The following is a 21748-nucleotide window of genomic DNA, read 5'->3' on the forward strand; positions in this document are numbered from 1 at the left end:
AGAAATTAAGGACATAATTAATTTCTGACATAACAGCCAGGCCAAAAACAAAACCCCCATGCAGCTCAGTATCTGATGTCTGAACGGCCAAAAGGCAGAGCAGGTATACAGTCACAGTTCTTCAACCTACCCCTCCAGACTGCAGAATCTGCTGGTTTGAGGACTCCTCTGTGTGCAAGGACAATTACTTTTGCACTTCTTACTCCTCAATGAACTCCTCTCTCAGCAATTTGTCCACTGGTGCTTTGAACAGGTACAATTCACAGATCCACAGCAGCTGGTAGCAACGGGTTTACGTACCTCAGCTGCAGTACTATTTCCAAACAGCCATTTGCTAGTTTTATTTCCTAATCCCTCTTTTCTCTATCAAAGAAAACCTCTTTAGGAGACTTCCCCAGTTTCCTCCAGCATTACTCTCCATCTCCCTGCTGAATATACAAGTTTAAAGTATTTCTATAATTTATTTAGTATTTTTTAGCCTATTATTCTCTCATGCAAAGAGCTTCCCTCTTCTCTGAAGGCAGACCCTGTAATAGATTTTGTGAAGCAGGATTGTTCCCCAAGGGGAAAAGAAAATTGTTTTGCCCTTTGTCTGTACTTCACTTTATCATTATTTTTATTTCTTTCACTGAGATTCACCACAGGTTTTAAGTAGGCTTTCTTACTTTTAACAGCTTCCTTATCCTGATGTGAACCCAAAATGTTTTGTTATTGCTGCTACAGTTTTATAAACAAGGGTTGAGAGTTCTTAAACCCTTTTTTTTCCAAAGGTAAGAGGCAGCACTCGCTCTGACTATTTAGTATGGAAACTCTAAGGCAAATCTCTTTGAAAGCATTTTGGGCTTCTGGTTGCCACTTTAAGCTTATTTTTAAGGAAGCTTCTTAATTATTTTTGTTTCTTTCTTCTATAAAAGGAGGATACAATCCATTATGGTCACTCCATACAAAGCAGCTCTTAGTGACAGACTATTATTCAGTACTGAATGTGTCCAGGACCTGGTTCCAAGAGCTGCTCCTCCCAGGCTGACTGGTTACTCCATACAGCACTCCTGCCTCTGTCACCACACTGATCTCCCTTAGAATGTTGTTGGGAGTTGCCAACCTGAATGAGTAGATCAAGTACTGTGCTTTTTCAAGCTCAGCCTGGAGTCACAAGTTGATGGAATCCTTTGTTAATTAGTTCTTCCAATCTGGCTCTATGCTGCCCTCAGTGTTAGCAATATGCTCTCTAAATTTAAGCTACTGTTTTCCTTATGGAATTGGTCCTTCTCATGAACACACCTTGCCATCTCTCCTCAATAAAGATCAAGTGTTAGAGGAGGCACTTAGGAAGAGCAGAAGACTTTCCTGTGGATCACACTCCCTGTGCAGGACCCATTCCCTAGCAAAGCCCAATTGCCTGAATTTTGGCAAGGTATGAAAAGGCCCAGACTGGTAACAGGGTGGGGATTTGTCATGGGAGGACAGGGCAGTGAAGGAAAGCACAGGAACTCTCTGATATCCTATGACCTGCTGCTGTGACAGGGAAGCAGCAGAGCAATACCAAGAGTCAGCACTCAATGCTGATGGTTCAGATAAATCAAGACACCCACAATTTCAGCCTCTTTAACAGTTCCTGGTGGGGGAGCAGGTACATGTTTAGTAAAGTAGTTTTGACTGGCAAATATTCTTTGGAGATCAGTTCAACTCTATCAAAGACCAAGCAACCCCACTCTGGGTGTCAGCAGTGGAACTCTGTTGGATTTACACTGCTAAGAGGGGAGATGCAGGAGCACATACTTTGTGACAGTTATTCTCAGGGTTATCTGAAAAATATACAATGCTCCACAGTGGTTAACAGGTAAAGCTTAGCCAGGGTTTTCTGGCATGGGGACACAGATAAGCACTCCTTACCGCACAGAGCGGCATTCAACACAGGAGAATTTCTTTAAGGACACTGATAGGGCCAATTACTGGAGCAGGTTACAATCAAACATGCGCAAATGTAGATTTGATTCACTTAGAAGACACTACTTGGCATTGGGAAGCATTAAAGGGATAACAGGCTGTCAGCATGGAAGAATAAATATTTAGAAAGCAATATATCAAAGAAGTATTTTAATAGCTTAATTTATACTGGCTTTGTATGATTGATTAGGTTGAATGATGGTTCCACTGGCTCTTGGACTGACTACCCTGTTAGCAGGGCAGTAATAATATCAGCAACGGAGGCGTGGGGAGCTGCTGAACCAACCCAACAGCTCAGCACTGAAAGAGGAACAGATTTGTAAGCCAGGTTTAGCAAAAGAAATCTGTCAAGATTCCTTGACCTCTACACTTTGAGAACTTTGTGGCCATGAAAGTGTGTGTTACCATAAGTTCTGGCCCTGCTTGGGAGTAGTGGTCTCAGCAGGCAGGTCTGTGGTGGGCATGGAGCGGTGCAGCTTGTTCCCCCGGCCGTCATTGCCTGTGCTCTTCCGCTTCTCTGCAAAAGAAAAGCACAGGCTCAGGTAGATTCCTGAGCGGCATTCTTACTATTCCAAACACATAAAACTAGTTTCACATTTTAGCTGTATACCAACAAAGCACTTTGAAAACCAAAGGAGGTATAAGCAGCATGAATTTTTATTTCTGAGCATCTCAGACATGACTCTGACATGAATTTAAATCTTTGCTCATTCAGGCCTTTGATTATTAAGTTTCCAAAGGAACATGATGAAATCTTGTCCATTGGCTGCAGCAGGAGCTGAAAGATGTAAACAGCCAGAAGCAATGAGTTGTTCAGGAATACAGCTGCTCAGCATTTGAAACAGTTCTTGTAAGAAAATACACCCACGGAGGACCTTGGAATGATGCACGTCCAGCTCAGTCAGTCTCCAAGACACAGGTGGCTGTAAAGTTACACCTGGATGAAGGATCTCACTGTAGGTTTGCCCTGTTCCATTCCTCTACAGGTGTCCAGTTTGTCCCTTGTCTAAGACAATCTGACCAGGTGAGGGCTTGGATCTAACTCCATAAGCTCTCCCATGCAGGATTGCTGTAAATGGACTCAGTGCCAGAATGTGGTGCTCCAAAAGCAAGAAATGATTACTACTGAAACTCAGCTGAGTCAGATTATTGCAGGGTCTTCTGTCCCAAGAACTACTTCCACATAGAACTGTTAAGTTTCCTTCTGTTCAGATGGATTTTTGTTTTAAGGTTGCAAAGCTCCAGGATCCAGGCTCCAAGTCAGCCAAGCAAAATCACAGAGGAAGCAACAGAAGTTCAGCAAGTCCCTTGCACCTCACCTGCATGTTCAGCAGAGGTAAAGAGCAGGCTGAGAGGAAGTGCAAGAGGGATGTTCACCAAAACAACCTCAATCAGCAAAGCAGTGCATATTTAACAGACTGCCCTGCTTTGTTACTATTCCACAGGCTGATGTGGGAGTCTTAGCACCAGTGGAATATCAGCACTGTGATGGACATCCTCACTCAGCAGCACAACTGGGTAATTGTGCAATGTCTGGCATGCTGCAACTCAGCAGGGTCAGGGTGAACCAGAGGGATGACACCAACAGACATCAACCTCGCTGCTTGTAGGAGAGGAGACTGGTCCTTAGGTTAGGGACACTGCAGGCAAGTCTCTAGACCTGCAGCAGCAGAAGGGAAATACCACCAGCACCTGCTGTGTGCAGGCTTCTAGAGTTAAAAGGAGGCTTAAATCAGAGTATCCCCATGAAAACACTTGGACTAGACAGTTCCTTCACACTAGACTCCATTCAAACAGTCAGACAGAGCAGAGGAACCACCCTCAAGGGACCATACCTCCAGGGCTGTAGTCCTTCTTCAAATCTTCCTTTTTCTGGTGGGGAAAGGTAAATCTGTAGTCTATACTGTCATGTACCCAGCCTTTCTCAATAAACAAACCAGGAACCTCATCCGAAAACAGCCAGTACCTGTAATAAATGTATGTTAATAGGTACCTGTCTCCTTTTCTGGTTAGTTAAACATACACACATTTTCATTTGCATTGTGGGGAGAAGCATTTGTGTGCTCGACTCACTAAAATCCAAATGCAATGTGTAACTTTATGTTAGCACAGCTGAAACAGGGAAGCTTTGTTTAGAATCCATTCTGAGAGCATGCCTGTGCAACGCACATGGAAAAAAAAGAAAGGATGGTAACGAGGTTCCTGAGCAGCAGTGCCAGCACCTGAGCCTCCACTAGGTCCTGACCTCCATGAGAAGGCTTCAAAAAGCTGGTCACTTAACCAGCCACTACAATCCATCTCCCCTTCTCTCTACTCCACAATTCCATACACCCTCCCTTAACGATGCCTGCCTGGGGGATGGTATCTGACACAGCCCCTCTCTTGGGGCAGAGACGGAAGCTCACGGTCATCTGCTTTCCCACCTATTATGATTCCTGTCAGTGCCAATTGGGGTCCTGCGCATCACCAGCTTGGCTTTGGCAATTCCATCCTGGAAAGTTTTCTCAGCAGCAGCTTTATGCCTCCGGATTCTTTCCTCCTCTGCTTCTTTCTCCATCCTCACTATTAGAATCAGCAAACAGCAGCATTAGCTTTCCTGTATTGTATCCAGACATCAATATTGTCTTTTATTTTACTACACATGGAAGTAAAAAAAAGCAGTTTTATTGGAAATTTTAGTTAACATTCTTTACAACCATACACTCTTCAGTTTACTTTCTGCCTGCCATTCTAAAAAAAAGATTTTAAAAAACTGTATATACAGAATATAAAAAAATACATAATATATAAGTATTTATGTAGTATATAAATATATATGTAATCTATAATATAAATAAATGTATGTATACTCTATAATATAACATAAATACTTTTTAATATTTTAATATATATATATGCATACATATATTAAAAAATTATACATATAAAAGAACAAGTCAAGGTGTAAAGTGTAAGGATGGACTGGGCTGAAGAAACCCTGGATAAAAACCATCATATCACAGAATCATGGAATGGTTTGGGTCAGAAGAGACCTTAAAGATCATCTTGTTACAACCCCTGCCATGGTCAGGGACACCTTCCACTAGGGCAGACTGCCCTGGCCAGCCTGGCCTTGGACACTTCCAGGGATGGGGAAGCTACAGCTTCTCTGGGCAACCTGTGCCAAGTCAGGTTGGACGGGACTTGCAACAACCTGACTTGGCACAGGTTCCCAGAGGTCTAGTGGAAGGTGTCCTTGCCCATGAAGGGGCGGGTGGAACATGATCGCCTTTAAGGTCCCTTCCAACCCAAACCATTCTGTGATTCTTGGTCTCCCAGAACAGACACTCCCACATTCCAGCTCAGGTGCAAAAGCCAGGCTCCATGAGAGATGCTTATCCCTATGCTTGTTTCAGAAGGGAAGTAACAATCTAGATGAGCTACGTTGTCCACTTCCATCTACCCTGTATCCACACTTACAACCAACAAAATCCCTAAAGTGTAATTTCGAAGTGTTCTCTCTTTACATCCATATGCCTCAAACAGCACTCTTTACAAATTCTTTAAAGTGAGAAATTGTTAACTGGGTTTTATTGCCCAAATTCTGACCTGGGAGAAGGGCTGCTGGCAACAACCTGACCATGGGAACAGCAGCAGTAGGAACTGCTTTTAGGCAGGAAGTATCTCCTCTAAACCCAAGCACCAGATGATGTTTGGACATAAGACACATTTTTAGTTGTTTTCTATTCCTAAAAAAGATACAGGGCTGTCCAACCTCTGGGCCTGCCATAATCAGAAAGGTACTGAACAAGACAACCACAGATAAAAAAACTAGAAGCAGGTACTGTTTCTTCTTAAATTTACAAGCTTTAAGCTGCCATATGAACCACAGCAGATGAACTATAAATCTCCAGTGAGAAAATCCTTTAAAACCAGACAATGCTTCTGAAAACAGCCTGTCATTTTTGCCACAAAGTTATTCCACAACACACAAGCACTCTACTTGCTAGGTAATTTTTCTTACCTCTCATTTGTATTTCTTGTTGCTCCCTCTCTTTCTTGGCTTGGATGGCAAGAAGGCGCCTGCTCTTCACAGCACTGATCATATCATCCGCTTCGATTTCCACCCGGTGCTCTATTTTCATCATTTCATGTTTTTTCTTTTCATTTCTTCCCATCATATGCTCTTCTTTCCCGTTTTCCTTGGTTTTGGCCACCATTTCTTTTCGCTTCTGTTTCTCTGCCCTCTTCTTGTCATTCTCCTCCTTCAGGACAGCCAGGCGCTCTTTCCACAGCTCAGCTGAGGCCTGCTGCTTGGCCTCCACATGGTCCTGCACTGAGTACGTCATTAGGATCCGGTGACACAGTGCTCCAAGGATCCGCAATTTCTCTTCAGGAGTCAGCTCAAAGAACTCAGATGTCTCCAGCTTCTCCAAAAACTCATCCTGTACCTCATTATCCTCAAAAGCTGCTGAATCCTTACTTTCGTCTACATTATCTGAGACCTCGCTTTCCTCTTGCACATCTGACTTGCGCAGGCACAGGCGAACCAACTCAGAAGCAGAATGCAGAGTAAGTGGGATTTCAGAAAGTTTCATTCCCAGCTCAGCATAATCCTCAGCAATTTCATCCTGCAGCAGGGTCTGCAAGAGGATGACCAGTACTCTGTTCAAGTACAGGAAGCCTCCCTTTTCTGCACAAAGGGCTTCCATCAGGGACACTGCTGTGATGGGATACTGAGCATCTGGCATCAATAACCCTGAGTAACAGCTCAGGAACTCCACCACCATGGCCACATCCCCAAAAAGTGTGTTAGGAAGTCCCTCTGGAGTATCAACCAGTTTAAAAGTAGGCAACGTCTTCCCTTTCAGATCTTGGTCCTCAAATCTCCTCTGTTTTTCCAGTTTTTCCTTCATCTCCTTCTCCTTCCGCTCCTTTGCTCTTTCCTTCAGTTTCTCTTTCAGCTTTTCCCTTTTCTTCTTCATGTACTCCTTCCGCTGTTCCTCAGTCATGGTGGCCCATCTCTTCCTGTGCTCCAGGAGCTCATAGCGTTTCTGTACCAACCCCCGCAAATCCTCGGGGAGACGGGCACGGTCCTCATTGGAGAGCAGCCGAGCTGTTTTGGAGATGATGCAGGAAAGAGCACTTTTTTTGTCTTCCCGGTCTTTGTTTTCTTTGTAATAGGCAATGAGATGGAGTGCTGCAGGAGGCAGGTGTTTCTGGGGTTTCCTGGAAGATCCAGGTGTGCCTCCAGAATTCCTGGGAGCCCTGGACACTTTAGTGGTACCTTTAGCCATGTCCAGCAGTGTCATTTGTTTCATTTTCATCTTGGGGGTCTTCAAACCTTTCCTGGGAGACTTTGCCTTCCCTGACGACTTCTGCCCATTCAGAACCCTTTTGCCTCTTTGCTTTTTGTCCAAGGATTTGTTGTTGCCCTTTCCCAGTCGGCTCCTCTTTGGAATATGAAAGTTAGAACCAAGTTTAGCAGGTGACATCATTTTCATCACCTCTTCCAGCTTCTCTTTAGGACATTTTGAGTTCTTAGAATTTTTCACCTTCAGTGGAGAGCCAATTATAGATTTTTCCAAATGCACATGGCACCACAGGGTTGGACTCAGTGGCTGTCCCAGTGAAGATCCATCTGTTTTGGATTTCTTAGGAAGCTTTCTGTCAGGTGACTGAGAGCTCTTCCGCTTGGTTGAGGGATTGAGAGCCATATACTAAAATTAAAGAAAGAATGATTTTGTATTAATATTGAAAGGTAAATAAAGGTTACTTAGATCTCCTTCTGTCAATTATTTTTGCATGTTTTCATTCTTTTTCTAATGAAATTACTCATTGCATTAAGGGTAACAGGCTTCTGCAATCATAATCAGTCAGGGAATGGCCTGGGTTGAAAGGGACCATAAAGATCATCTTGTTCAAACACCTGCCACAGGCATGGACACCTACCGTTAGACCAGGTTGCTCCAAGCCCTATCCAACCTGGACTTGAACACTTCCAGGGATGGGGCAGCCACAGCTTCTCCGGGCAACCTGTGCCAGGGCCTCACCACCCCCACAGGGAAAATTTCCCCAATATTCAACTTAAACCTACTCTGTGTGAGTTTGAAGTCATTCCCCCTTGTCCTGAACAAATATTTATCTTCTAGTTTTAGAACAACACTTGAGTCGAGTCTATGAAAAAGTGAGTTTACTGAATGAACAAAATAGTGCTTTCTACATGAAAAGATGGATTTTAAAATAGTGCATTACATGGTATGGCATTTAGTTGGTTAATATTATATTTGGCTGGTTAGCACAAAAGGCTGTAAGAACCCATTCTTGCTATGTATCTATTCAGTGCTAAATTTGTAATATCGGCCATCACTCAATGCAGCTCTGTACATGAACCAGGCCTCATGAAGTCACAGGCAACCAGGTCTTGGGCCCAATACCTGACACTACCACATAAAGACTGTAGCTCTCCCATTTCTCTTACCCAGGAAATCATGTCTTTACTTGTAGGCAAGTAATGCAAACTATTGGAAAAACTAAAAGGCAGTTGCATCCCAGATTTTCAAAGCAGACCACTGTGTCAGATGTTCAAGCCATGTCACCTCTCAAAAGGTCAACCTTCAGAAGAGTAGGTTTTCCTGCTCTGCTTCTCTCTGGATTTAACAGCTTTGTGGAATTGGCACTTGGGGACATGGTTTAGCGGTGGCCTTAATGGTGCTAACAGGCTTGCTGCTCTTGGGGGGTCTTTCCAACCCTAATGATTTTGTGATACTAAAACCCAACCAGCACACTGAGGTCTCTGCCAAGACCCAAGGAACGGGTGGGAAAGCAAAGCAGGTACTTTTAGGAATTCTTACCTTATGTGGGTCAAGCAAGAAGTCACTGAATTTACTGGGGAGAGAGTATTTCTTCACTAACTCATCCTCCACAACCCAGGGAGCGTTCTCACAAGTGCCAGCGCGTAGCGCATTGTGACGGATGAAGTACCTAAGGATCTCCTTGTTGGGAGGACGCTCCGTACGGACTAAGCTATCTGCTGGAACGTTGCTGATGATCTTGGAGATAACAAATAGACACACTGTTAATGATTAACTTCTAACCACATTAGAAACACAGATCATATAGCTATAAGGAACTACTGCATTCCTTGTTTCATGTCAAAAAACTCTTCACTCATTCAAAGCTCTCTTGGAGAGACTCAAACCAAACAGAATTTGCAGAACTGAGACACACAGAGATTGGTAGGAGCATCAGATAGTCAAAACAGTAAAAACCGTGAGTTTATGATGCAGAATTTTTGCCAAACCCCACTGTTTTATCTCTGACTTTCCTCCAGCTTGTGCTTGCTACCGATTTTAAAGCTTTTATACATTAATTTTTGATTTTTTTCCTGAGACCAGAGTAGCATCTCTGCACATGGTACTCTTTGAGGTCAGCACTGCCTCACCTGCCAAGTTACCGAAGAGCACACAAAAAGCACAGAGCAGTGCTGCAGCTTCCCAGAGCTTCCCAAAGCACTGCTACCTCCAGCTCGGTCAGGACAATGGCAAAAACTGCCACTAATGATTTCATTGGTCTCATTAACTGCACGACCAGAGATAAGGCACTTAACAGCAACCACAATAAAGGTCTGTGACTCAGTGTGCGTGGTACCAAGTGCTTCCAGGAACAGAACCTAATTACAGATAGAAACAGCCAGGCTGGTCAGCCTCACAGACAACTATCCTGCTTTCAATGCCATGACTTTGGCAGAAAGTACTACATTGTGCTGTATAATCACAGACAGTGATTACTTAAACTTGCATATTCATGCTACAATAGAAAGGACTCAAGCAGACAACTCACCTTATCTTCATTTTTCAGTTTGACATCATATTTGTGTGGCAGGAATTTAGGTGGAACCCACTTCCTTTCTTCCTTCTTCAATGAAGTGGGAAGCTTTCGAGGAGACCTACGTGCTCGATCATCTGATGAAAGAAGGTGAGAGACAGTCTTATTATTACAGAAAAAAAAAAAGGTTAAAAAATTCAGACCACCATTGGATGGGGCACCCTACTTCTCACTATCTGTACAGTGTTCGGTTAAACTAGAATATTAGGAAAATAACCCAAACTGGGTTTTAGAAAAAGCCTGAAGATACAGGCTGGAAATGGAGGCCCAGACCAGCTCTGAAATAAGGAGGTAACACCTATATTCAAGAAGTACAAAAGACCATCTTCATTTAAACCCATCTCTGCAGAGAGTAAGCTGCAACCACTTAAGCAAAGGTAGAAAATATATAGGTATTACACATATATATAATCTTACAGGTAGTCTATAAGATATATGAAGGGGAGATGTAACCCAACCAGTAAACTTGCTTAGGGAACTCCTGCCAACAGCCCTGGCTGCCTCTGCCATGCCTTCTTTGAAATAGTTCCATGGCAGTAATCACTGGCTTGGTTTTGTCTTAAGAAGAAAGCAATCTCCAAATATTTTTCTGTTTGTGGCTACCATAGAATCATGGAATAGTCTAAGCTGGAAGGGACCTTAAAGCTCACCTAATTCCAGCCCCTTCACTAGATTAGAGACACCTTCCACTAGACCAGCATGCTCCAAGTCCTGCCCAACCTGGCCTTGGACACCTCCAGGAATAAGGCAGCCACAGCTACTCTGGGCAACCTGTGCCAGGCCTCACCACTCTAACAGGGAAGAACTTCCTAGGATGCAAAGAACACAGTAAAGCAAGCATGAGGAATGAGAGTAATTCTCTACTAAATATACAGAGAATACAAGTAGATGTTAAACCTAAATGAAGCTTAAAAATATAGATCTCAGAATCCCATAATAGAGCACTGAAGCTCCAGCACCATTATACCTAACACAGTATTAACCCAAGTGACTCTTCCCTTGTGATTTACTTTCTAGATTCCACAAACAGGGATGGCTATATGGAATTCCAAACAGCACCTGGATATTTGGGTGAGGAAGAAGAAATTACTATCCATTCCATCCTAAAGTTAATTTTTAAAAGCCAACTTCATTTGTTGTTGCACTCTCTTTTAATAAAACATATATTGATCCCTGGAAGAGTTCAAAGTCAGGTGGATAGAGATCACAGGAAATTGGTCTACTTGGAAGGTGTCCCTGTCCATAGCAAGGGGGCTGGAATGAGAGAATCTTTAAGGCCCCTTCCAATACAGCTGATTCTGTGTTTCTAAAGCATCTATATTGTGTTGTCTCCTGTATTCACTTTATTTCAGATTTTCCAGAGCAGTACAGGTTCTAAGTCCAGCTCAAGCTACAGAACCGGCCTTCAGCAGTTCACCATCAATTTTTCAGGACAATCTAGCCTTTCCTTGCTCCTGCAGATTTTCAAGAGTTCATTCCCTAAGCAATTAAAAGTATAAAGCCACTTCAGACTGCACAAATGATGCAACAAAGCCAGTATAAAGCCTTATTTTTAGCCTCTGAAGTAGAGTACAGACTCCTAAGCAGAGAGACTGAAGTTACCTGTCTTTATCTGTCCCATTTCTCCTCCAACAAAACCAGCAAGTTTCACACAAATATTAATAGAGCTACCAAGATTTGCTCTGCCCCCTCATGCGTGTACAGGCACACACAGTTCTTACATCACAGTTATACAGAGCTTGTTACTGCCTCCAGTTACTCACACTAGGAAATTACTTCAAGCCACATCACATGACCACATGTGAACATTACTAGAGAGAAAAAGTCCAGGTCAGTGTGGCTGGGAACCCCCAGCCTCTGTGGATGCAACTCAGCATTTCCTACTTCTGTAGTCCCTCCTGTAACTGTAAGAAATGCTACATAATTATATTAACACACCCTGCAACGATTTGTTTCAAGGATGCTACCATGAGCCTATGTTCTGCTACAATCCAGAATATAAAAGCATTAGCAATAAAATATCCTATTAGTAACAGCATACGTACAAAGAGAATTAAAAGAATGCGTGTTTACTGCTTAGGTTATGACTCTGCCAGCATCTTGAGTTGGAAAATGTTGAGGTTCATCTTTTCCAGAAAGGGAAAAACAGTCCCACCTTACAGAGGTGACTACACACAAGCCAGAACCAACTGAGTCATGGACTGAAACAAGTGCAGGAACCCTCATGCCTGCAGTATCAGGTCTTGGAGTGCTGCACCAGCCATGCCCACAGTTGCTGGAATACCACACACCAATGCACAAAGGATCATGGTAAATATTTTTTAAACACCCAGATCCGAAATTGCTGCTGTAAATTTAATCACTGAGCATTTTTGAAGTAAAAGGTACTTCCCATGCCTCTTATGCACCATCTCTAGAGAACCACTACTCAATAAAAAATATATGTATAAATAAATAAAGCATCATTAGCCCCTCTCCAAGCACAACACCTGTTTCAAATTATGTGTATAAGGCCAGATTGTCTCTAACACATGGGTTTTTTTTTTCTTTCTGATTATACAGAGCACTGCAATGAAATCAGAACAGTACCCATCAGAAAGAGCTGACTATTTCTAAGCTCAGGACTAGACCTTGGTATCACTTCTTTTTCATTCTTGACTTTGCTATTTGGTGGCTGGGCTATTTTCAAAGTTTCCTCTTCCCCACATCAGAGGAGATTCCACACGCTTTTCTGTATGCTGGAGTCACTAGTTACAAATACTAATTGTTTATTCATTTATGAGATTATAAAATAAAGCTCTCCAGGTTCGAACAAAGTTGTGGAATTGGGGTTGGTTTGCTTGAAAACATTTTTTGTAATCTGTTTTAAAGAATCTTATAATTCCATTTTAAAAATTTGCAGAGGACAAACTCAATGTGCTTGGATGTTTTTTTGTTTTCTTTCAACAGTACTTCCTCACAGTCAAGAAAAGCCTTGGATACCACTACCTAGCTCTGTATCGAGGAAGAGCATATGCAAGAAGAACAAGGTTTCAAGAGATGCTTTATTTTGAGCTCTCAGGGAAAAAAAATTATTTTGTCTTAACATATGAAAATGAATATGAAAGAGAATAAACTAGAAATTAAAAAAACCCACTTATTTTTTGTAACAACCAGAGACAAAGAGAATTAGAGCTTTTCTCTAACTCTAAAAAAACACACTTTAGAATTAGGGAGGTTTCCTCTGAGGATGAACATCGCAGCAGAACTTTATAATTCTGAATGAACCTTTGCTGTTCCCCTCATTTTTTAAAAAAATACATTTGTTATATTTTAGAAGTTTATAAATTTTGTGCATTGGTTTTGGTATTACACCTTAGAATGACAGCACATTTTCTGCTTTAAATCAGGCAAGAACAGCTGAAAGTCAACAGCACTGATGCCCCGAAAATTCACCACTAACAAAGACAACTTCTGGATTTTTGCCCCGTAACACTGTTTAAACATTCACAACCCAGCACCAAGGTGTACATAAACTCCAACACTCACTGTCAGGTGTTACACACTGCCATGCTGTCTCTCTACTTACTCATACTATCCCTCCTGTTGTCATCCTCCTTCAGCATAGCTTCCTTCTGGTTGTCCTGGGCTGCCTGGCTGGAGTTCTCCTTGTCGCTGGATGGAGAATCACAGGCTCCGTCAGATTTCTTTTCTGAGGCTTCTTCGTCAACTTTCTCCAGGGGGTGTATTTTCACAACTTTTACAGGCAACATTTTCTCCTTACCAACCTGCACAGAAATATTGATGAAGACTGAACCTGAACAAGACAGGCAAGCTAACGGACTTTAACTCTATGAGGAAGGGGAAAATACCGGCTAAGATAACCTAAAAGCAAAACTCCCAACCCACAGAATTTTCCAAGGCTGCTTCCTCAGCCTAAGGACACGGTGTGTGCACAAGATGCAAGTGTGCTTTCAGCAACCCCAGTTTAGAGACTATGTCCTAAACATTGCTCACACACAACACTAACTCCTCCACATTTTCAAGAACTTTGAGTTTTCATCAACATTCTCAGTTTCGGAAGGAATTTTCAAATCTTTAGAGCCTTATTAGAGATTTTTAAGCTTTTGACTTCAAGCTCCATTTGTTTCAGACTACTGCTCCTTCTGGCAATGTATCAGGTGAAAAGATTATGACAGATGATAATTTTTAATTTCCTCTAATTAAAGCATGTATTTATATATAAACAGATCACATATTTAAGCAGTGTAACAATTTTATCTGTTTCCCGCACACACACATATATTGGTCCTTTTCCTCTTGCTATTATTCCAGGATTCTGGAATGGTTTGAGTTGGAGGACCCTTACATATAATCCAGTTCCAAACCCCTGCCATGGACAGGGACACCTTCCACCAAAAGTATGGCAGAGAACCATTTTCCATCCAAAAGCAGGTGCTGTCACTGAGATTCTATAGAGAAAATATTTTCACATCCTCCTAATAACTTGAGTGACTAACATATTCTTCCCATCTCCTGCCCTTAGCCACCTAGAATTAGCCCTATGCAGAAGCACGGGATAAAATGAAAAACATATCCTTACCTCAAAGTCACATTCTTCTCCCACTGCGAATTTGGTCATGATCTCCAACCAAGCTGCATCCACCAACTTTTCCAATGACACAGTGTTGTGGTGTACTATTTCCAAGACCAGTTTCTCATACCAGATAGGGAACTCCTCCTTTAAGCTTAGCAAGCACAGAAGTAGTTTTTGTTATTACGGGAATAAAAGCCCAAATGCAAAGTACTCTCCCATTTCCCAGTTCCAGGAACTCCTGTTAACAGCCAGGACAGCGTTTGAGGCAGATGCCCCCCTAGCATGCAAACATCCAAGGGCTTTTTGCTCCCCTCCCTTCCCCCAGCACTCCCCTAGCTATTAGCTGGCCTGAAAATCCCAGTTGTCCCAGTCCTTCCCAAAGGAATACTGTAAACACTCAGAAAGAGTAGCACTGAGTGTGAACCCTTTCATGATGGTTATTACTGCTTCTCTATTAGATATTACATATAGATCAAGATTATGCAATTATCCTGGGGCTTGTTACTTTAAAATGTTTGTTTCCAATAACACCACAATTCTGATAAAGATTTAGCATTTCCTTCTCCCCCAACAGAGGCTGTCAGTGCAGTAAAGACAGGGGCAGGTTTACACAGTCAAATTATCTTGCTAAAGAAAAATATCTTGTGTGTTTCACCACATCATGATCTTCAAATTATTCCATTCAAAGAAAAGAAAGGACTGTGACGAATTTACTTCCCTTCCTTCCCTTCTGAAAGCTCACCTCAGGTTAGTTGACAGAGGCACTAAGGAATATGTTTCCTCCTGGCTACAAAGTAGAGTCTATTTCAAGTTACCATAAGGAGGAACAAAATACTCCATTTCTCCCAAGTACTTTCAGCTTCCTAGACTCCAGGATCTGTGGCTGAGAACCCTCAGCTATATGTGCTGTGCTACAACTGCCATTAGCACATGTATCCCTTTAGCAACATGTCTAATTGAACTTTTTTATCCAGCTTAGTGTCAGGCATTAAAGCAGATGAACTGTCTGGGAAGCTTTTCACCCCGTTTCAAAGAGACAAGACCAAAATCTCATTTCACAGAATCTTCCTGCCTGCCCCCCCCAGTACTAGAGAGACAATAGCTAAATTTGTTATTGAGAAATTTGAGATACCTCCTGTTTCTATTTCATTGACATTTCTTAATGTTTCCAGAAGTGGCCAATCAATCCAACATGGGTAACGAAAAGAAAGTAGCAGTACACCACTGGGTTTTGACTCAGGATTTTAAGTTCATGGAGCTGCCTCTGCACTGCCCCTGCCCTCTCAAACAAGAACACCAGGCAGTAAAGCCTTAAGGCAGTAGTTCGTCACCCCACAAAGAAATTAGGACTATTAGCAAATGGGTTTCTTATTTGTTGACTTTAAGGTTGTTACTAACCAGAAATTATGGCGAAATTCTCCTTAGGAAAAGGCTGCGAACTCTTTGCCAATGGATCAGAAATATGAAGAGAGTCAGCATAAAATTCCACCTCTTAGGTGGTACCACTGACCCTCTCCACATCCTGGTCCAGGGGAAAAAAAAGTCACACAAGTCCAAGTCATCAGTTGAGAGAATGGAGAAATACGTCACTTATTTGGCATAATTCCCACCATTTGGTAATGACAGAGTAAACTGTATGTGCTGGTTGAGACAAGGACTTGAACCTTTACAGAAAATTCACTTCTATGACAAGGGCCATGCTGGATCTCATCCAAGGATTCCTGTGGGCTAGAGGAAGAAGTCAGGGCCACAGCAGCCCAGAAGAACACAATCTGCACAGAGCAAGGACTCTTGTTACTTCAAGTGGAACAGATTCCCCAAAATCTCACTAAAACTTTTTTTTTTTAATTTAGTGCAACAACTCTAATGCAGATCTGGGGAAAATAATTACAGATGTAGACCTGACTGATCTCAAACACTTCAACAGACTCTTTTTATTCTATTTTGACTTTAGTTTGTTCAAGATTCGTTATTTTTCCCTCTAAAATATTCCCAATACTCCAAGGGCTTTAAAATATGTCAAGTGCCGTATGTTGAACTATTTGCTGAAGTAACTAAATGCTGAGGTAACACCAAGATACAGCACTAAAAAACAAATTACCCAACTGCATTAGTGACGGTGTAAAATTGGACTTAACTTGCTTTCAACTCCAGAATCCCAAGATCTCCTTAGGGCTCCTTACCTCACCTCACAAATTAACCAGACACATTCCCAAGCCCACTCTTATGCCCCAACACCTAAAGACAGGCACAAACCCACGTCTCCACTGGTACTTACAGCTCAGCAACCTCCTGTTCCTCTTCCCAAGCCTCTTTGTGTGTCAGCTGGCTGCTTCCTGTGCTCTTGCACGTCCAGATCCGCTCGCTGTATCGCTCTAAACGTGCTTCGTACTCTCTGTACGAATGGCAGCTCAGGAAAACAGGATTTATGCAGTGGAAAGCACAATCACCACAGCACAAAACAGTAAAATTTAATTAAACTCTTATGACTGGAGCATACAAAGGCTAAGGAGAGCCTCAGTGCAGTCTGACCCTGTGACTACCATGAGGATGCTGCTAAATCCAGTGTTGGTGCCTTCTGAGGCCAAAATGCCTGGCCTGCTCATCCTGGCACAGAAGGTTGCACACCACCAATAGTTCAGCTGCATTGCACAAGGGGAACGCAGGTGGCTGAACTTTCACAGCATTGCTAGCTTACTTTTCAGCTTTTCCAGTCTGATACATTGGAAAACAGCACAATCAATGTCACAGGCACAAGCAGGAAGTATGGCATTGATTGCTGCTAAATCCCTGACAATAACTGTTGTGGCAGAGGGTAGAAAAAAAAAAAAAAATCAAACAAGAAACTAGGAATCCTCTTTGAATTTTCAGCAACTTGGGACTGGCACAGGTTGCCCAGAGTAGCCATGGCTGCCTCATCCCTGGGGTGAGGTTGGACAGGTCTTGGAGCCAACCTGGTCTAGTGAAAGGTGTCCCTGCCCACAGCAGGGAGTGGAACAACATGAGCTTTAAGATCCCTTCCAACCCAAATCATTCTGAGATTCTATGATTCAATAATTCAATTAATCACTTTAATAACGACTAAGTTACAACTATAATACTAATTATTCCTGTGCCTTTCCCACAAAGAACAGCATTAAAACCAAATCAAATCCTCACAGCAGACAGTGGACTAAATGCAGGAGCAGCAGTCATCTCCAGCTTCATCCAGCAATCCCTCTGCATTCTCCCCTTGGTTTCCTTCTGTGTATCTGTGGAATAACTGAATGACAATTTTTTTTTCCACTAACATAATTTCATATCACTAGGGAGATCCAAGAGGCTTTTCCCTACAAATGTTCCCCTCCTTGTACACACCTATGAGAATACGCTTAACCTCACCATTTCAGGACTCACATTTCCCATACCATCCTGGAATTTAGAAGTGACAGATGTGGCCATTCCCTGTTCAGCTCAGATCTGCCTTTTCCATGCAACTTAATTCCACCTCCAGCTGGTCAGCTCATCTAACTCTGACCCTGGACACACTTCTTACCCAGGGCTCCAGACTTGTCCCACAGTGCTGACCCTGCCTTTGTGCTCTACCAAGACCTCCAGGTCAGGTCCTGCTTTGAATTCCTGGGGCCAGCACAAAGCCAAAATACAGGAGGATGTTTCTGCAAAGTTTACGATAGCTCAAACTTCCCACTACATATATGTTGTTTGTCGTCTTCACTTGAACTGAAAACAAAGCCAAGAAATTTCAGATTGTTCAGCAGGTCTGCTCCAGGACTGCAAGTTATCATGCCCCTGGTATGCCGTAACTAACCCATCTCTCTACAGCTGGAGCCTCCATCGCCAAAAATTCACAACACAGGAATAAACAAAAAAACCCTGGACACAAGCTACTTGTGAGCATTGCCCAAAACTCTATGAATAACATGTATATTAAATAATGAAATAGCTGACTACCCACCGTGTAGCTGTTAATGCATCACATCTGTTTGCATCCCACTGCAGATCACCCAATGCTGAAAGGTAGCAAAATTAAAGTACAAACAAAATTACAGTAGAAAAAAGGGACACTTTTAAAGAACGATGTTTAAAATTAACCAAGCTAGCCACTGCACAAAACAACTCCTGAGGGAATTAAAAGTTTACTTCTTCCTCAGTTAGTAATTTCTGGGAGAGCACTAATACCAACTCTAAAAAAGTTCTACTCTCCTTGAATTGGTTGTACTTGTATTAGCCAGGAAGGTAAACTTCCCAGAAAGGTGGGTACATTTACAAGGTGCTACTCCCTGGATGTGTGGCAAAGTTCTTCTGCAATCGGAGAGTGTGACACAACACTGCCTTGGTGCTGCCACCTTCCAGGCAGAGTTTGTCTGGCCAGTATCACTTGTGAGGATGTGAGCAGCAGCCATTAACCTGCCAAATGTGGCCCAACATCTCTTCTTCCCTGCGCTGATACCATACAGAAGTATTAACTAAAGAAAGACAGCAGGCTTTTATCCAAAGAGGAGACAATACAGCTTCCCAAAACCATGTACTGGAAGCTGAGGGAAAGCTTTGGCTGGAACAGCCCAGGCTGGTTGAGCTCTCTGAACCCAGCATCTCTCCTAATCCAGTAGCAGTTTTCCAAACTATGCTACGGCAGACCCACATGCCCACAGCTGAGCTGACTTCACCAGGGTACACAGTGGGTATTTGGGAGACTGCAAATGCTCAGCACCCACTGCACTGGTGACAGGACACTACACGTGTGAAGCATTTTCCTGACACTTCAGGTAGCTCAGAGCAGACCCCACTGAGCTCCTGCAGGGATGAGTCTATCCCTGGCTGCCCTATGCTCTGCTATCCCCACACCTACACAATGAGCAGGGCCTGAGGCTTTGCCAGGATGCAAAGGGCTCTACACAGCAGGACTTCTCTGAGAAGGTTTTTGCAGGATTTGGCAGTGAAAGGAATCCACATAAAGCTACAAAGGAAAAAGAGGCTAAATAAACACCTGAGCTCTGCCGACCAGCTTATTCCACTCCCACTGCTGCCTAACACTTCCATAACATACACCCAAAGGGCAGATGTCTCTCCTCATGCACACCACCACAGTTGCATTTTTTTGTGCAACCCAATCTGCAGCAGCTGCAAATCCTAACAACAAAAAAAAGCTTTAAGAACATTTGCTGTCTTTCAAATGCCTCACTTGTAGCTGTGCAGTACAAAAACTTACACAGTCTTTAAGGGAAGAGCTGATCAATAATTTTCCCAGATAGAAAACAATTCAGGAGAACATATTCTGCCAAGTCTTGTCATAAGTAACATTGGGTGAAGACTCAGATACCTCCTGGTACATTCTTAGTAGGTCCTTCCCATCTTCCAGAGCCACTCCTCTTCAACACTACCTAAGATAAATAGAAGTGACCAAAAAAACCCTCCAAGTCTTCCTTGGGTAACATCTGGCTCATTTGAAATTTTCTGTTCCACTTTTGGCTTAGCATATATTTTAAACAGTCAACAAAGCAAAGCAGAAACCCAGCATTGCTTGGTTTCTCTTTTTAGCCCCATGTCTGTCTGCCAGGATGAACTTTCTAGAACATGCTAGGCTGCCTCCCACAGCACCCCATGAAGTACCTCCTCCAAGACAAGAGCATCTCTCCAGAACCCTAGCACTGGCCTTGGTTTCTTCTTTCCTTCTGATCCTACAGCTAACACCCTCCCCTCTCAGGATGAGAAACTATCTTCTTTTCCCCTTAATTTTAATACCACCCAAAGGTTTGCAGAAACATGTCCTCCACCTACTCACAAGATCCACCCAACAAAATGGTGCTCTCAGGAGCCCCAGAACTCCCTTGTGCTGTTCTTGACAAGGCAGATGACCCTTAAAGCCACATCTTCTTTTAGCATTTAGGCCTAAGCTCTTGTCTTTTTGATCACTGATCGATTACTCCTTACAGGGAAGGAGAAAGAACTGTCTGGTCAGGTGGATGACTGAGCTACTTTCAGTTTGCACACACCAGAAGTGCAGGCTGGCGTCACAGACTGAATGCTTTAATTTGAAACACAGTTAAAAAGAAAGTCTCCAACACTCCGTCTAATCTTGTTTTAGTGGGCTGAATGCATTAACAATGCCTACCTGCACTCCAGAGATGCATCTCCTCTTCAAAAGCCAATCCTAATCCTTCCTAGGGGCTTCTTCTGCCTGTTCTGCTCACTACAGAAACAAGACACTCTTCAACACAGGGGCTGTGTAAGTCCTGAAGCCCCTTTGTCTTCCACAGTGCCAACAGCTCCTTCCTGTATCCATGCATTCTCTCTCACTTACAGCCCTTCCTTAGTTCTCAACTCAGATCCTGATTTTTATAACACAAACACCAAGCCAGCCTTCTGAAGCAGCAAGTCTGCAGATTACAGCGCCAAAGTCCTCCCCCTTCAGCCCTGCTGCAGACCTCGACAGTGGCTCTGCTGCCGCGGAGCTCTGTCAGTCACCTGCCTGGCCCACGGCCACTTCCCGCGACCAAGGGCTGTCACACGCAGGGAGGACAGGGAGGGGAAAAAAAAAAAAAAAAAAAAAAAAAAGGTTTTATGCAAAAGCAGCCCAAGAGATACGGAAGCCTCCCGTTCCAGTGGGCTCCTGTTCCGTGGGACTCCAATGTCCGCAGCCGCTCCAGGAGTGCGTGAACTGCTCTCACAGCCCGCTTTGACGGTCCCCGGTCCCCGTTAGCCCTGCTCCCCGCCCGCTCCAGCCCCGCGGAGCTGCCGTCCTGCTTCCCCCGCCCGCCTGGAACACGATCCGGAACTCCCCGTGGAACAACGACCCCGCAGAACCTGGGGCAGCGCCCGCCGCGCTACCCTCACGGTCCCGCTCCCCGCGCGGCCCCACCACCGCTTTGTTCGGCGCCACCGCCCCGGGACCCGCCCCGTCCCCCCCGCGCCCCGGTGTGGCGGATACTCGCGGGTGCGGAAGGCCTCCTGCGTGTGGGGGATGACGAACCGCTCGCCCGGCTCCCCCGGCGGCAATGGCTTAGCTAGCGGGAACGGCTTGCGACCGAGTAGCGGCGCCATGGTGGGACCTGGCGGGGCCCGGGCGGGACGGTTGAAAAATGGCGGGAGATTCCGCTCCCCCCCACGGCGGGCGGCGGGACCGACCCCGCGCGCGCGCCCCGACCCTGCCGCCCCGCCCCACAACTCCCACCCCCCGCGCCGCGGCGCCGACAGTCTATTGGCGGGACGCCCGAGTCTCCAGCTGCGGATTGGCCGCACGGCCGGTCGATCGCGCCGCCGCGCCCCGCCCCGCCGGCTCGGCGGGGTGAGAGGTCACGTTATGTAAGTAGCGGCGCACTGCGCGGCTCCATTTTGTGGCCCCCCGTTATTCGCCCTCCC

The 21748-nt window shown here is 44.1% G+C and overlaps 1 protein-coding gene across 1 annotated transcript in view; it reads right to left on the reverse strand.

Annotated features, from left to right (window-relative positions):
* The window catches only part of BAZ1B (bromodomain adjacent to zinc finger domain 1B), a 41789-nt gene extending 20234 nt beyond the window's left edge, over window positions 1–21555 (reverse strand). Inside the window, exons 1-10 of the mRNA XM_058854226.1 lie at window positions 21318–21555; window positions 16668–16784; window positions 14396–14540; window positions 13382–13580; window positions 9769–9890; window positions 8781–8978; window positions 5951–7646; window positions 4371–4509; window positions 3783–3913; window positions 2353–2464 (exon numbers count right to left, since the gene is read on the reverse strand). Of these exons, the coding sequence (XP_058710209.1) occupies window positions 2353–2464; window positions 3783–3913; window positions 4371–4509; window positions 5951–7646; window positions 8781–8978; window positions 9769–9890; window positions 13382–13580; window positions 14396–14540; window positions 16668–16784; window positions 21318–21430 (2972 nt within the window). The 5' untranslated portion in view covers window positions 21431–21555. The remainder of the gene's footprint in view (window positions 1–2352; window positions 2465–3782; window positions 3914–4370; window positions 4510–5950; window positions 7647–8780; window positions 8979–9768; window positions 9891–13381; window positions 13581–14395; window positions 14541–16667; window positions 16785–21317) is intronic.
* Between the last annotated feature and the right edge of the window lie 193 nt (window positions 21556–21748).

This window comes from Poecile atricapillus, chromosome 21, assembly GCF_030490865.1.
Source record: "Poecile atricapillus isolate bPoeAtr1 chromosome 21, bPoeAtr1.hap1, whole genome shotgun sequence".
Taxonomy (NCBI): domain Eukaryota; kingdom Metazoa; phylum Chordata; class Aves; order Passeriformes; family Paridae; genus Poecile; species Poecile atricapillus.